The sequence below is a fragment of the Dromiciops gliroides genome, chromosome 2, assembly GCF_019393635.1.
Source record: "Dromiciops gliroides isolate mDroGli1 chromosome 2, mDroGli1.pri, whole genome shotgun sequence".
In the NCBI taxonomy this organism is placed as follows: Eukaryota; Metazoa; Chordata; class Mammalia; order Microbiotheria; family Microbiotheriidae; genus Dromiciops; species Dromiciops gliroides.
Window position 1 is genome coordinate 80,174,306 of NC_057862.1, and position 15,980 is coordinate 80,190,285.

Below are 15,980 nucleotides of genomic sequence, written 5' to 3' on the forward strand. Positions count from 1 at the left end.
TTTACATAAATGTCATCTATTATTCTTTTGCTAATAAATTGTGCATTATTAGTTTGTAAAAGAATTCTCTGTCAAAATGAAGTGCCACTGGTTTTAGGGTAATATATTTATATACATATATTATCAGAGAAATAAGCTTTTTAAAACAAACACATATAGTCAGTTCTCAGTTATCTATATTTATAGAGAAGAGCATGGATAATCTATAAATAATTTCTGATAGCATTGAGCTTTGTCCAAAAAGGCATGCTTCAATTTAGAAGGTATTCTGAAATTACTTATTCATCGCTGATGGACTATAGTGGAGTTAAGTCACATGAGTGCAATGAAAGAAAGTTGTTTTATAAGATACTATTCACTGTTTCTTGGAGATTAATATACTCAATTATCCATGCATCAAAGGGGAGAAGACAGAGGTATGGCTAATACATAATAGATTATTCAGAAATCTTTTCTATTTGACTTTGGAGTACACACATTCAAATGTTCAGAAACTACCCCTATTTTCATACCTGGTCCCAAACCTTGCTTGATTTAGCCTACTTTAGGACCTGGATATACAAGCTAGGAGATAAGCTACCACCACTTTTTCCAGTGGGAATACTAAATTAGAAATCAAACATCCAAGGTTCTAGTAATATGTTCACCCTTTACCACACAAACTTGAGCAAAATATTTAGTTGCTCTTCCTTTACTTTTTCTGTGGGCACATGGATGGGAATAGTAGTCCCTGTCCTTTCCTTAGTCATGTAGATATTTTGAAGAAAAATAAAGTAAACTTTTATTATATGTATTAATGGGCTGGTTGATATTGTGGATAAAGGAAATTCATAGATAATCTCCAAATTTTATTTTATCAGTGGAAAAGCATTTATTGTACCTACTAAGCACTAATGGCCACTATTTGCTAGTAAAAAGTATTTTAAAAAGAACATATTTGAATTTGATCTCCATTCCTTGCTCCTGATCATTTCCCAGTGTAACTTCATCTAAAGATCAGCCAGTTGGATCAAGAGCTAGAAGTCTGGTTAACCAAGCACCTAAAAGGTGGAGCTTTAGCTGTATTTGCAAGCTCACTGGTCTCTTAAGAGTAAAGATTTTATATATAAACGAGTTGTTGTTCTTAGATATCTTTGGATTGAGACAAGTCAATATTGGCAGCAATTTTTGTTAATTTGTTTATCAGTATATTGAATATACTGATAACCCTTTTCCCCTTCTTTCCCTCTAAGGTAATGTTATAATATTTTTAATCAGCTGGATATGTTTATGTGGCTTTATTTATTCCCTGACTCTTTTTTGGTTATGCTTAAGACACCTTTTTGAGGTTAGGAAAGACAGATAATATGCCCATAGTTTCTTTATCAGATTATTTCCATTAATACTTTTTGGGGAAAAAAGGAGAATTTGCAAAGTAAAAAATGGTATGACAGTTTATTCAAATTCAATTAAATAAATTTTACCGCTTATATTTCTTTTAGGACTATGCCAAGAATGTTCCTTCAGACTAAATTTTCATCACAGGTAATGTGATATTTAAAATCAATTTCAGTTGGTCATTTCAAGTAGCATATCTACTACTGGACCAGTATCCTTGAAGTAGATGTTTATTTACCTACCTTGGGTGCCTAATTATTGATTGGTGGGTTGTTTGCTTGGCTAAATGGTGGGATAGTTATAAAGAATGTCAGGACTCTCTTATACACTCATAAGCCAGGAATATGGTACTTGCTCATCATCCATTCTTGATCAGTCATTTAGCAAATATTTATTAAGTACCCACTGAGTGCCAAGGGCTGTGCTAAGTGTTTTAAATTTATATAATCCTATAAAGCTGTAAGTTCATAGCCCTATGTAGGTGCAGTGGATGGGTGTTCAAATTTTTGGTGGAAAGCTTATATTCAGATACTATAACAGATTGTTCCAACTTTTTGTGGTTCAGTGCATTTCAGGAAGTTATGTCATAAAACATCTCCATATAGCAGTTTACATTTTCCTATAGGAACAGTGTGACAGTTGAGGTGTTATATTTTTGATCAAGGACTTGGTTTCAGATCACAGATAGTGGCCAATAGTATGTGCTAAAGTCAAGAAAAACTGTAAAACTCAATAGTCACTTAACATAGTAAAATTATGGACCAAATCCTGTAAAATGGGCACAAATGTACAGTACTCATTGATTAAATAAAAAATCCCATCATATTATAGAGCATTCAGGTAGCACATAAAAAATAGTGTTCTTGACCTATTTACAAGTTGTTAAATGTAATGGATATTCATTCATAAACATCCAAGAGTGATTTTGCTTTCTACTTTAGAGTTTATGAGTATTTTTGGTGAGATTTTAGATGCACTAGGTCTCTTAAAAAGCCATCAATGGAATTGTGAAGTGATATTTTCTTTTCTTGTAATAAATTTACCTGAAATAAGCTGTGACATTCAAAATAATTACATTGACATTAGAGATCAAAGTCATTTCACCATAGAAATATTTGGAATCCTCATTAAATATTTTACTTGTTAGAATTTGGAAAAGAAGAATTTCTTCATTCCAATCTTCTTCTTTCTTATTCTTAATAACTTATTCTAAAAATAAGTTAAAGAATGGAAAGGGGTGGGTTCTGTGGGAGTAGTTAGGTGATGGTTGTTTGAGTGTATTTTTCACTCTCAACTGGTATTGCCCATTTTCAGTAGCATAGTTTCTGTGGTTTAGAAATCTTTCAAACTAACATTAAAATATGATTGTATTTCTAATGTTCCATTATTTCACTTGTAATTTTAAGAAAGCAACTATTCCTTGGTGATAGAATGGATAGAGTGCTGGACTTATAGTCAGAAAGACCTGAGTTCAATTATGGCCTCAGATACTTAACTAACTCTAGGCACTTAGACTCCTCTGCCTCAGTTTTTTCCTCTGTTAAATGGGGATATGATAACACCTATCTAATAAGCTTGTTGTGAGTACCAATTGAAATAGTGTATGTAAAGCACTGCAAACTTTAAAGCACTATATAAATGCTATTATTACTATCATTATTCTTAATGCTTAATTGATACTTTTTCACACATTGATTTTTGTTTGGAAAAATCAATATAAAATATACTCTTTGTTTAATTTTTAACATAAAGGAGAAAAGAAGTCAAACCAAAAAAGATAAGAGATAGAACAGAAGAAGGTGAAGACTCATCAAATAAAAAATCCAAATTATCTTCTTCAAAAATGAAGACTTCCAAGAAAAAGAAGGGAAAAGGTATGAGGAATCAATATGTAATTTATATTTATAAAAAAATTCAAATGCATAAATGTAACATGTATAAAACTCATTTATAAACATAAAGTTGAACTGGACTTCTATTCTTCAGATATAAAATGCAAAAGATGTAAGGGAAAATTTCAAATGTCTTCAACATTTCAAAAGTTGAATTCTAGGATGGAGGCTGTAACTTGCCAATGCGTGGAGAGTCAAGAGAATTGAATCCTAATCTCACCTTTGCTAGTTTCTGTGTGACTTTCTCATCTCTTCAAATGAGGGAATCTGTTTGTTCTGTTGGCCCATGATGAAGACAGATGAAATGAGACTAAATTGTCTTTAGATTCACTAAATTCACTATAATTATAATGAACAATCAATAGAAGCAAGCAGATAACATAGAAGGAAAATGTCTTATGAATTTGATCCAGTCCCATGCTAATATAGGAATTTCAAAGCTGAAGCTGAATTCTGTCTTTAGACAGGAGAGGGCTGTCTTGTTCCACTTATGGAAATAAGCATACTGTATTTTTTCCCCTTTTATTTCTAGTGAATTATGCCATGGTGAAGTGTAGTAGTCGAAAGGCCAGTTTTAAACTTAGGAAGTCCTAGTGCCACGTTCTGCCTGAGAGTCATAATAGTTATGTCACCCTGGACAAGTCAACCCTTTCAGGATCGTTGATAACCCTCTAAGGCTATTACTTACAGATGAGTTACTAGTCTGTATCAGTAAAGAGAATTTCCACATTGTGAATTCCCTGCACTAGTGAAATCATAAGTCTGGACCAAAAAAAGCAATTAACTACATTGTAAATGACCTAGGTTTAAGCTTGACCAAGTCATTTAAACTGTAGGGAAAACATATTATTCACATTGTGGTAAGAAATGGGACTTAGAGCAGATTTCTCACTTTCTTGTCTCTCAGCCTTCTCACCAATTAAAAAAAAATAATCTGAATTGTGGAGATTTATTCATTTAACATGCACATATGTACTTATACTTTTTTAATAAAAGTTTTAAGTGGTCTAATTTGGAGTAATGACTTAGTTCTTCATTATGTTATTATAAAAATTAAATTTTATTAGTTTGGACCATTTTATTTTAGCCATTCATGTGCACACGTCCTCATTATTCTATGTACTACATTTTTTAGAGTCCCTACCTTGTAAGAACATATATGATACCTATAAGGTAGTTATTCTTTTTTTTTCAGTTGTTAACCATTTTCTTTTTTTCCCCTCTTAATAGTATTTTTCCCAGTTACATGTAAAGATAGTTTTCAATATTTGTTTTTATAAGATTTTGAATTCCAAAATTTTCTCCCTCCCTCCCTCCTTCCCTCCTGAAGATGACAAGCAATCTGATATAGGTTACATATATACAATCACATTAAACATATTTCCACATTAGTCATGTTGTGAAAAAAGAATAAGAACAAAAAGGAAAAACCTCAAGAAAGAAAAAAACCCCAAAAGGGAAAAATGGTATGGTTCAATCTGCATTCAGATTCCACAGTTCTTTTTCTGGATATGGAGAGCAATTCCCATCATGAGTCTTAGAAGGTTGTTACTCAAGCAACTCATCAACAAAGAACATGTTGGCTCTCCCTAAATTCATGTACATATACATAAAAAAGGTAGATTATTGTTACAAGATGCCAGTCTGGTCCCAGAAATAAAGAACTAGGTGAGAATATATCTGAAGTTTGTCCCAAGCCTTATCTGGGCTTGGGGGACCAGGAATGTAAGTTGAATGACTAGGGTCGTTTCTGGGATTCAGATTTATTCTGAGCTCTGAAGTAGTAAAGGAGGTCACTGATTTTAAGACCCAAATATTGAATAAATGATTTCTGTAATCAATCAGGTTGGACTTATTGGTGTTTTTCCATATCAAATTACTTCAACCTACCCAAAATTATAGTGTACATATGTGCTTGTTGAATGAATAGATCTCTTTTTATTAGGTTGTTGCCAGGTGTTTAGCTACTTTGTATTTGCTTTCTTACTCATCATATATGATGAATAGGGGAAAATGAACAAGAAAAAGCATTTTTTTGACTCTTGGCAGAGCAAACCATACCTGCCTTACAGCCCACTATTTCTCTCATGGAAGCCTTAAAGAGGCCATATCTGTTGAGCTTTGGCCTATGGGGCATCCACTTGGAATGGAAGGTGATTAGGAAAAGCTGAACTGTGCTTGATGGTCAGGGGAGATCTGGCTCTTTGCCTTGCTTCTATTTTGGTTTGCTTAAGTAGCCTAGAGCAGGGCTTTTTACACTCTTGACTCCTTTTTGCCCAAGAAATTTTTACATGATCCTGAGTATATAGGTATATAAAATAGATATACAAATAAAACATTTACTTTCAGATTTTTAACCACCTTCACATTCAGTTATGTGACGCTCTTGGCCTAGAGTAACAAGGACAATTATGTGGTGCCTTACTGCACAGAATTCTGAGCCTGGAGTCAGGGAAGACTCCTCTTCCTGAGTTCAAATCCAGCCTCAATACTTACTAGCTGTGTGACCCTGGGCAAGTTACTTCATCCTGTTTGTTTCAATTTCTTATTTGTAAAATGAGCTGGAGAAAGCAATGGCAAATCATTCTTCCAGTATCTTTGCCAATCAGTTGGGGTTTTTTTCAGTTGTGTCCGACTTTGTGACCCCATTGTGTCTTTCTTGGCAAAGATACTGGATGAGTCTTCCTGACTTCAGGCCCAGCACTCTTTCCACTGTGCCACCTAGCTACCCAGCTATCTTTGCCAAGAAAATCTAAATGGGGTCACAGAATCCAAAGACTGAAATGACTGGACAACAACAAAAGAATAACAACTGAGCTCTTTTTCATTCTAATAGAGTGCGTGGTATGAAGATCAAAGGAGAAAGCATATATAAAACATTCAGCAAACCTTAAATGCTCTATAAATGCTAGCTATTTTTTTTTTCTTTTTTTGTACTTTTCTCTCACTTAGAAAATGCAGTGAAATGATTTCATTAGTTTAGGGAACTCCCAGATGAGGGAGCTCCTTTTACTGATTCAAGTCACTGGCTTCTCTGTAACTTAAATTCATAGAAAATTGCCTATGGAGGTGAAGGTCTTTGTTTTGTGCCTCTAACTGTGTGCTACTGACTGATTGGTTTTGAAAAATAGTTCTTGCCTCTAATGTTTGCAAAGTACATTAAGGATGCAAACATTTCTTTAGAAATTTCTCTAATAGTGCTGTGCAAACATAAATGTTTTTGAGGAAGAAATAAAAATAACCACCTAAGCTTCCCTTTTTTATGAATATTTTCTAGATATTTTTATGGCCATATATAAGTGTTTGTGTGGGGAAGTATGTCAGATTACATTAGGTGGGAGTGTGTGTATAATTAGAATCTTACATATTGAAATTTCCAATGGCCAGGAATAATCCCATTCTACAAAAGCATGTAATGTGATAGTTCTTTTCTTGCCTTCTCAAGGCTTATCAGCTCCCACCCAGCCCACCTATTTTTTGTACTTCTCTTGGGATACTTCTGAGCCCCCAAATGTTGCATATGATCCATAGAGGTGATAGGTGACACTCATGTAAACAAATGTTAGAAATTCCACTTTGAATATTGATGGTTATCCAGCTTTCTAATTCATCCACACTTCTGCTTCTGAGGATAGAGACTGCCTCTTGAATGGTGTCTAATACCGCTGACTTGCAACAGTTTGGCAATTTCCTGACATGATTATTATCCTGATATTACAAACTAACTTCACAGTAAAAAAGATATTATGTAATAGATTAAGAAATGGGAGATTAGGCTATCTACTAACCTACTTTGGTTTAATTTTTTTTTAATTAAGTTAACATTTTATTGATACCTTTTGTTTTTTTACATCATAGTCATTTCTAGGTATAATGCCCTTTACCTTATCCAGTGACCCTTTCCTTGTGGAAGACTACAAAACAATAAAACAACCAGCACTGACCATTTGGTTTCATTTAGAGTTAGAATTGACTTCATTTTAATGGTTGTTTCATTTACATTACTGTTTTAATCAGCAAACATTTATTAGACGCCCACTATATGCTAGGCTTTATGCTAGGACTTAGGGATATGATAGAAGTGAGCGTGGTTTGCCCTTGAGGAGCTTACATTATTTTGGGACAGTCTTGGTATGTACATGTTTTTCTGGTTCATTTTCCTTCAGTTCATTTAAGTTTTCTTATGTGTGTCTGAATTCCTCATATTTGTTTTATTTTGTTATGATTTGGTAATATTCTATTAAATTCATATAGCTCAATTTTTTTAGCCATTCTGAAATCAGTGGGTTTTTTAAAACTCGTTTCTATTTTTTTTGTTTGTTTTATTTTGTTAGGGACAGCTATGTGGAAAAGTGGATAAAACACTGGCTGTGGAGTCAGGAGGACATGAGTTCAAATCTTACCTCAGATGCTTAATAGCTGTGTGACCCTGGGCAGGTCACTTAACCCCAATTGCCTTAAACATCTGGGGCCATCTCCTGTCATCCTGATGTTTATCTTGTTACTGGACCCAGATGGCTCTGGAGGAAAAAGTGAAGTTGGTGACCTCACTTAAATCCAATTCAGTGCAAATCATGATATCACCCTGATGTCATGGTCCTCTTTAAGAACAAAGGACAAGCAACAAGAAGCTTTTAGTTAACTTTGTTTTAAGAAGTAAAAGATCTATGGTATAGACAGGCAGGTAGAATCAAGAGTTATGGTCAGATAAGTGTGACCCCTCCTCCCATTGGAACTATTAATTCACCTTAGCTGCCCAGTCAATCAATAAGTGTTTGAGACATGCCTAAGTTCTGAGGGCTGTGCCCCACATTCCAGAGAATAGATGTACACAAAAGGGATATGAAACACAGCCCTTTGAAGAGATTTATATTCTAGTTGGGAAGACATGACTGACAAATCTGAAATATTCAGAGAACAAAGAACCTAAACTTCATGGCACTGCTTATCAATACCATAGCATGTTGTTGTGTAAGTGTTGTATAGTAAAGCTTTAATGAATATGCAATTTTCTTTGCAGAACATTCACCCTCAGAGAAATCAGAAGGGTCAGATAATGGTAAGTATTAAATTCAGGTTATTCCCTTGGTATTCCAAAGATTTGAATCATGTGAATTAATAAGAGGCATCTTAGCATGCTGATTGGGAGCACTTCACTTGGAATGAGAAAAACTGGTTGAAATCCATCCTTCTGATACATGTTGGCCAGGTGACTTTGGTCACATGACTTAACCACTTTGTACTAGAGGCAACGTTCTAGGTCTGATAGGTCTTAGATGGGTTGCAATCTGGTGGATCACTTCTGTTCAGTTTTTTTTTTAAATAAACCTTTAATTTAGAATATGTTAAATTTGTTTAAAAAATAGGTTAGATTCATCATTGCATTACTATGCATATAAGTGCTTAATAAATCTTTATTACATACTTTAATTTTATATGACTTGTAAATATTTTGTAGAAATGTGTTGTGGATTTAATTGCAAATTTCTAGAATATGTGTATAATTTGTAGCTGCTCTAGAATCAGAAAATGGTGGTCCTTAGGAGATGGATAAAATTTAAATTAGCAATTTCTTGGAAGTTAGGGGAAAATGAAATTTCTAGTGGAGATAGTGAGGTTTGAGAAATATTTTCTTCTTAACCCCTTATAATATGACTTCCAACCTCATCATTCCTTCAAAACTGCTCTTTCCCAAGTTACCAGTGATCATCTGATTATTATTATTTTTATTATTATTATTATTATTATTATTATTATTATTATTATTATTATTATTATTATTTCTTGATCCTCAGTCTTCTCTACCTCTCTGGAACCTTTGACATTGTTGATCACTCTCTCCTCATTGATACTTTCTCTCTAGGTTTTCTAACCATTACTTCTTAGTCTCCTTTGCTGGATCCTCTTCCAGATCATGTCCTCTAGCCCTGGGTGTTTGTTAAGGTTCTCCCTTGAGCCCCCTTCTCTTCTTCCTCTATATTACTTCCCTTGGTGAATCTCATCAGCTCCCATGGATTTAATTACTATCTCTATGTGGACAATTCTCAGATTTACCTATCCTGCCTTTACTTCTCTGCTAACTCCCTATCTTGTATCTCCATCTACTTTTCAGATGGACTCAAACTAGATGTCCAGTAGACATCTTAAACTCAAGATGTCCAAAACTGAACTCATTATCTTTTCCTCTAACTCTTCTAAATTCCTCTAAATCCCTTCTCTTCTCCTCTCCACTTTCCCTATTCCTATAGAGTGCAACACCATCCTCTCAAGCCCTCAGGTTCGCAACTGTGTCGTTTGAAATTATATGGGGGAGCCTGTCTCTGTTCTAGGTTTTAGGGAACTTAGCTGGGGTTTTTAATATACTGCTACTTATAAATTAGAGGCTATAGCACCAGTCTTTGACATTAAGCATTTATTAAAGCATGTTAAATGTGATAAAGAGAGAGCACATGGCTCTGAAAGTTCAGAAGCCCTACATACCTAGGATAGAGAGAGAGAGAGAGAGAGAGAGAGAGAGAGAGAGAGAGAGAGAGAGAGAGAGAGAGAGACACACACACACACACACACACACACACAACATGACTGTCTCCTCCAGTGTCCCAGCCAAGAGAGAGCGAGTCAGAGAGTGGAGGAGAGGCAGCCCTTACACACTGCTCAAAGCTAATTGGCTAGTATCATTCAAATCTTTTGGATTACTGGACTTAAGGGTGATCCATATTAAAATGAGCATTACCTGCTGAGGTCAGAGTCCAGAGGACAGACCTTCTGAGGGGAAAGGCTTTCAAGGTAGGTGTGGTTTTAATCTCTGTTGTCTCTATTTAGAGTCATAACTCCAACTTTACTGACTCTGGGCTGGCTCTGAAAATAGTAAGGCAAGACTCCATAGTTAGGCCCTCGAGTGGGGGGCCTCTGGGACCCCCAAAACCCATTATTTTCTCACACAATCTAGGTATCATCCTCAAATCCCCACTGTCTCTCACCTTCCATATCCAAGCTGTTGCCAAGGCCTATAGATTTTACCTTTTAATCTCTCTTTCTAGCTCTCTATATAGGTATATCTGTATATTTCTTTAATGTGCCTCTGTTTCTCCTCTTGACCTGCCACCACTCTGGTGCAGACCCTTATCACTTCATGCATGGACTACTGCAATAGCCAACTGATGTGTCTTGCCTGAAATCTCTCCCAACTCCAATCCATTATCTATTCAGCTGCCAAGGTAATTTTCTTAAAGCTCAGATCTGACCATATCACCTGTGCTACTCAATAAACTCCAATGCCTCTTGGAGCAAATACAGAATGCTTAAAGCCCTTCATAACCTATCCCCTTCCTACCTTTCCAATCTTATTATACATGACTCCCTCAACAGGTATTCTTCAGTTCAGTGACACTGCCCTCCTGGCTGTTCCAAGAACAAAGTACTACATCTTTTGGCTCTGCACATTTTCTCTGACTGTTCCTTGTGCCTGAATATTCTTTCTTCAAATACTCTCTTTTACAGGAAGCCTCCCCCAGCCCCTTTTAATTCTAGTGCCTTCCTTAATTATCTCCTATTTATCCTTCATATAGCTTTGCTTGTACATATATCTATGCTTGTTGTCTTCCCTCATTAGATTGTGAGCTCCTTGAGGCAGAGACTTTTGCCTCTTTTTGTATCCCCAGCACTTAGCACCATGCTGAGTTTCCCACTAGAAAATAGTCTTTCTATAAATTAAAGTCATAAAAAGACTCCTTAAAGTATAAAAACTAACTTCTTTTTTTTTTTTTTGGTGAGGCAATTGGGGTTAAGTGACTTGCCCAGAGTCACACAGCTAGTAAGTGTTAAGTGTCTGAGGCCAGATTTGAACTCAGGTCCTCCTGACTCCAGGGCCAGTGCTTTACCCACTATGCCACCTAGCTGTCCCCAAAACTAACTTCTGATGTTGAGTATTAGAATGGTAAAACATAACATTTGTTGCATATAATTTTAATTCTGATCAATGTCTTACTGCTACGGGAATCCCTTGCTAGTGTTTTTGCTTCTACAAGCCTCTCCACAGTCCTGACAGATTTTTAATGTCTCTTCCCTTAATTCATTGTGTTATTTTGGTTTGGTGTTTCTTGAGTTCTCCTGAAATCCACATTGACATCTAATCACAAAAGAATTAGGTTGACCTATGTCATCTTCTGACACAAGAGGATATGAGTTGTGTGTTCTTCTGCTATTCAAGTCATCAAAATTAGTACTCTAGAGGGAAGAAAGTTCTAATCAGGGCTTTTTCTTGGTCTCTCTTCTCTCTCTGCATAATTTCTCTTACTGACCTCATCAGTTCCCATATTTATGCAGATGACTCACAGATATCTAGTCCTACTCTCTTCACACCACCAGCTGCCTTATTAGACATCTCGGCTGGATATCTCAGAGATTTTTAAAATTCAACATGTCCTAAACAAACTTCATCTTTCCCCCCTCCAAACCCATACCTCTTTCAAACTTCTTCCAAAGAAACATTGTCTCAAGGAGTTCAGAGCTGAGTGGCTTAGGTCATCCCAGGCATAGTCTCTGGAGACCCAGTTTGGATGCTGGAATAGCACCACTGGCAGGGTGGGATGGGACCAATATCACTGGTTTTGTAATCTAGGATTATCTCTCCAGTCTCCAATCCATTCTACACTTCATTAGCTATCATTGATCTATGTTATTATTGTGATTTTGGTTTCTTAGTTTCCCTCATCTCTGAGAACTGGATTTTATGCTGAACTGTATACACATCTTGTTCTTTGGATGGAGTTCATTTTTCTCCATACTGTGGAAATTTATTTTGATTTGGGGACCCTACCTTTAGGCTGAGATTAGAAAGCCTTAGGCCCTCAGGGTCTCTCCCCCTCCTCCTCAGCTTCAGCTGAGCGAAAAAGCCCCGTGGGCTATACAAGATGCCAGGTCAGACAGCTGGGGGGAAAAAAGCCCCCAGCTCCCTCCGACCTGAGTGGAGCTATCTGAAAGATCCCGGATAGCCTGTGCTGAGGCACGTGAAGTGGGAGTGCACCCCGCCCCCCCAACCAGCCGCAGCCCTGGCTGGTGGATTAGCTTGGTCTGTGGGGACAAAGGAAGCCCCGAGATTTGAGTGGAGAGAAGAAAAGGTATATGTAGACCTGGGAGTTAGACAGCAAAAGAGGAGAGGGGCTGACTAGAGGAGGAGGGACTAGATAGACAGGACTAGAGGGGAGCTAGGACAGAGGAGAGTTCGGTTCGGACAAGGAGACAGGGGACTGAGAAGAGGTCAAGAAGGTGGCTGACAAGATTAGAAAGGAGAGACGGGGGGACGAGACGAACAGCAACACAGGACTAGGAGCATAGGCGGCAGAAGACAGACTGACCAGGAGGCAGCGGAGAGCACAGAAGCAGGTCAGCACAGGGAACAGGTTGGAGAAAGTGAAGATTAAGAGGAGTTAGAAGAAAATAGCTGAGCAGGGAAAGTGTAACGTGCCCTGAGGCCGGAGGTGGCTAAACCCCTTATTGTATTCAAAAAGTTTGAAGCACAGTAGGTGGGAAAGAGACTGCAGGTTGTACTTTATTTCCCTGTATTCTTAATTTGAAATAGTATCTCATAAATGAACTCTGCTTTGATTATTTGGTTAAGAGGCTTCTTAATCTTTAGTCTATCAGTTTGGGAGCAGTGTGGTGGAACTTTATAAACGGCCCACATTAAATTAACGAAGTCAGATAGCCAATAGTCAAAAGTCCCCAGTTTAGTCATCCATAGTTTAGCCCCCCAAAATTAGCCCTAGTTAACAAAATATTTTCACAATACTAATGCACCGTCACCATATAGTAATAAAAAAGGAGTAACTATGGATTATACTTAACCAAAATTTAATGGAGGTTCAATGTTCCATTTTTCATAACTCTTCTTTGGAGTGAGGTAGTTGGAACTTTGGAGATCTTCTAGTCAAACCCTTTCATTTAAAGTTAAGGGAAATGAGCTCTAGAGAGGTGTGATGACCTAACCAATGTCACAGGTAGTCAGTATTAGAGCAAAGATTCAAGCCCATGTTCTCTGACTCTAGACCCTAGTGCTTTTTCTACAATGTCATATGAGCCTTAGAGATATAAGAAACCTAAAGGGATTATCGGGATCAGTTTACTCATTTCTAGAAGGTGACATGTTACCCTCACTTTGCACATGGTGGTCAACTAAGACCCAAAGAGGACAAGTTAAGAATTATGTAAGGCTATGTAGTTGGCAATTGGCGAGATAGGGGAACTATCAGAACTTAGGTTTTCTGCAACTTAGCACAGTAACTCTTCTATACCATATTGAATCTCAGTGGAAATAAAAGGATAATAAGCATGGTGATAATGATGATAATGCTAGACCAGAATTTAATCAGAAACATATGTGATAAGCATGGTAATTTAACCCAGCTGGAGACCAAAGAATTAACATTTCCTTTGGAAGTCTTGAAATTTTACAGCTATTTGGAGCATTTTTTTCCCAGTGGAGAAAAATTCAGGTTGAGTATTTTTGTGTGACCCCAAGAGTTTACAAATTGCAAAAATGTTGAGAATAGCTGTAATATTAAAGAAAAATAATTTAATGGTTAAAAACAATTGATTTTCTTGTATAAAATAGAGTTTTGAAGTTTGATCTCCTTTAGTAGAATAAATTAATTGACTTTTGGTCAATAGTTCCTGTGGGCATTTCTAATATTACTGATACTATTTTTAGAAAATGAAGATGTAGTAAAGATCATCGAATTATCTTCCTCATTTCACAGATAAGGAAACTGTGCTTAGAGAACAGAAGGTTAAATGACTTGTTGTGGTTAGTCCATATCTAGAATTTTATGTTCCCAGTGCAACTTTTAGATGGGAAATTAACAATTTGGAGCACATACACAGAAGAAAATGCCAAAGATCATTTGAAGGAACTGGGTACCTAACTGCAAGTTTTTATATCCTGGCCAAGAGAAATCTTAGTGGAGGTTGAGATGGAGCGGGATCATAGATTTAGCTCATTTTACATGTAAAGAAACTGAATCCCAGAGAATTAAGTGACTTGACCAAGTAGCAGAACCAGGATTCAAGTATTATTCTTCTTTAATTTCAAAGTTGGCATTTTTTCCAGTGGAGTGAGCTGTTTTTCCAAATTTTAATTATTTGTGAAATGACTGTCATGTGGAAGTCCTTCTCTGATGCCCCATAGGTGGCATAGAGGGGGCTCTGGATTCTTGATGGTTGTTTCAGCAGTGGGACAAGCTCCAGCAGGTCTTCATGCTGAAAAAGCAAGCATCCTAGCAAACGTTGTGTGTGTTTTAATGACCAGGCCAACTAAGTATAGAGAAGATTATCTCCAGTTGTCTGAAAAAATTGTAACAAATCTTTTGGCAAACCATAAAATAAAGAAAAATACAAATGACCCTCAGTGCTATGTGGCTCCCTTTCCACTCCTGTGGTAATGGTGGAAGAGTGATGAGATTCTGGTGTGTAGAGTGTGCTAGGCTGTCTGAAAACATAACGACTGAGTAGCCTTCTCTGCTCTTAATTCATCAAATTGTTATCTCATTTGGGTTCTTGGTGTCCTAGACTGTGGAGACAGCTGCAATTTCTTCATCTCATGTACATAATTTCTATTTTGGAGAGGTTTGAGAAGTTGTGAGGATCAGGAAACTGTCTAGTCCTCCATCTTGTTGGTCACATAAAACATGATGTCAGCAAATAATGATAGGTTTGTCTATTTGTCTCTTTTTATGCCTTTCATTTCATTCTCATATATCACTGCCATTTGCAAGCATTTTTTAAATCATATCAAATAATAGTGGGAAGAAGGGTACATCCTTGCATTACTCCTATACTTATTATATTTATTTGTTGGAAAACTTCTAATGTAGACTAAGAGAATATTAATAAGTACCAACCTATATGCTCATTTTCTTGTTTTCCAAAACTTTTAGGAGAATAATCTACATTTGCATTAAAGGGCACGCTGGATCAAGGTATAAAGCCAGGTTTTCACAAATGACATTCTATAACAGACAACAACAACAATAGTAATAGCTAACATTTATATAGCACTTGGTATGGACCAGGTGCTTTACAGATATTTAGTCATTTGATCCTAACAGCAACAGTAGGTGCTACTATTGTCCTAATTGACAGAGGAAGAAACAGAAGTAAACAGAGGTTAAGCGACTTGCCCAGGGTCATACAGCTAGCAAGTGTCTGAGACTAGATTTGAACTCAGGTCTTCCCGCATCCAGTCCTTGCTCTCTATTCATGGCACCACCCAACTTTGTATTTACTGTATCTTTATGTTCACTCAGTTGACCAAAATTCATAGAGAATACAATATCGTCTTTTACTTTTTTCACCATAAGATGACATTTGATTTGTCAGAGCAGAAGACTGCCTTAAAAACTCTAACAAGATGTTACCTATGCAAATGTCAAAAGTATACACAATATTCCTTGAAAGATAATAAAGCCAACTTAACTCTGTTCATCAATCCTCTGATTATTTAATCAAGTGAGACATAATATAGGGTGATGTATTAACCAAACGTGTTTGCTCCTAGCATGAAGGATATTCAGAAGGAAGACGACTTCCCAGCTGATAGTGAATTCCTCAAGATGTGTCTGTGGAGGATGAGATGTTTTATTGATTGCATCAAGTACTGCAACATTGCAGAGGCTTCTTAAATGAAGAGAGTCTTTGGGAAATTGCATTATATAT

General features: G+C 36.5%; 1 protein-coding gene across 2 annotated transcripts in view; it reads left to right on the forward strand.

Annotated features, from left to right (window-relative positions):
• Nucleotides 1-15,980, forward strand: part of LOC122741142 (protein FRA10AC1) — a 113,919-nt gene that overhangs the window by 71,171 nt on the left and 26,768 nt on the right. For both annotated transcript variants that reach the window (XM_043984277.1, XM_043984278.1), the window contains exons 10-12: nt 1,482-1,524; nt 3,130-3,251; nt 8,290-8,328. In XM_043984277.1, coding sequence (XP_043840212.1) covers nt 1,482-1,524; nt 3,130-3,251; nt 8,290-8,328 — 204 coding nt within the window. The remainder of the gene's footprint in view (nt 1-1,481; nt 1,525-3,129; nt 3,252-8,289; nt 8,329-15,980) is intronic.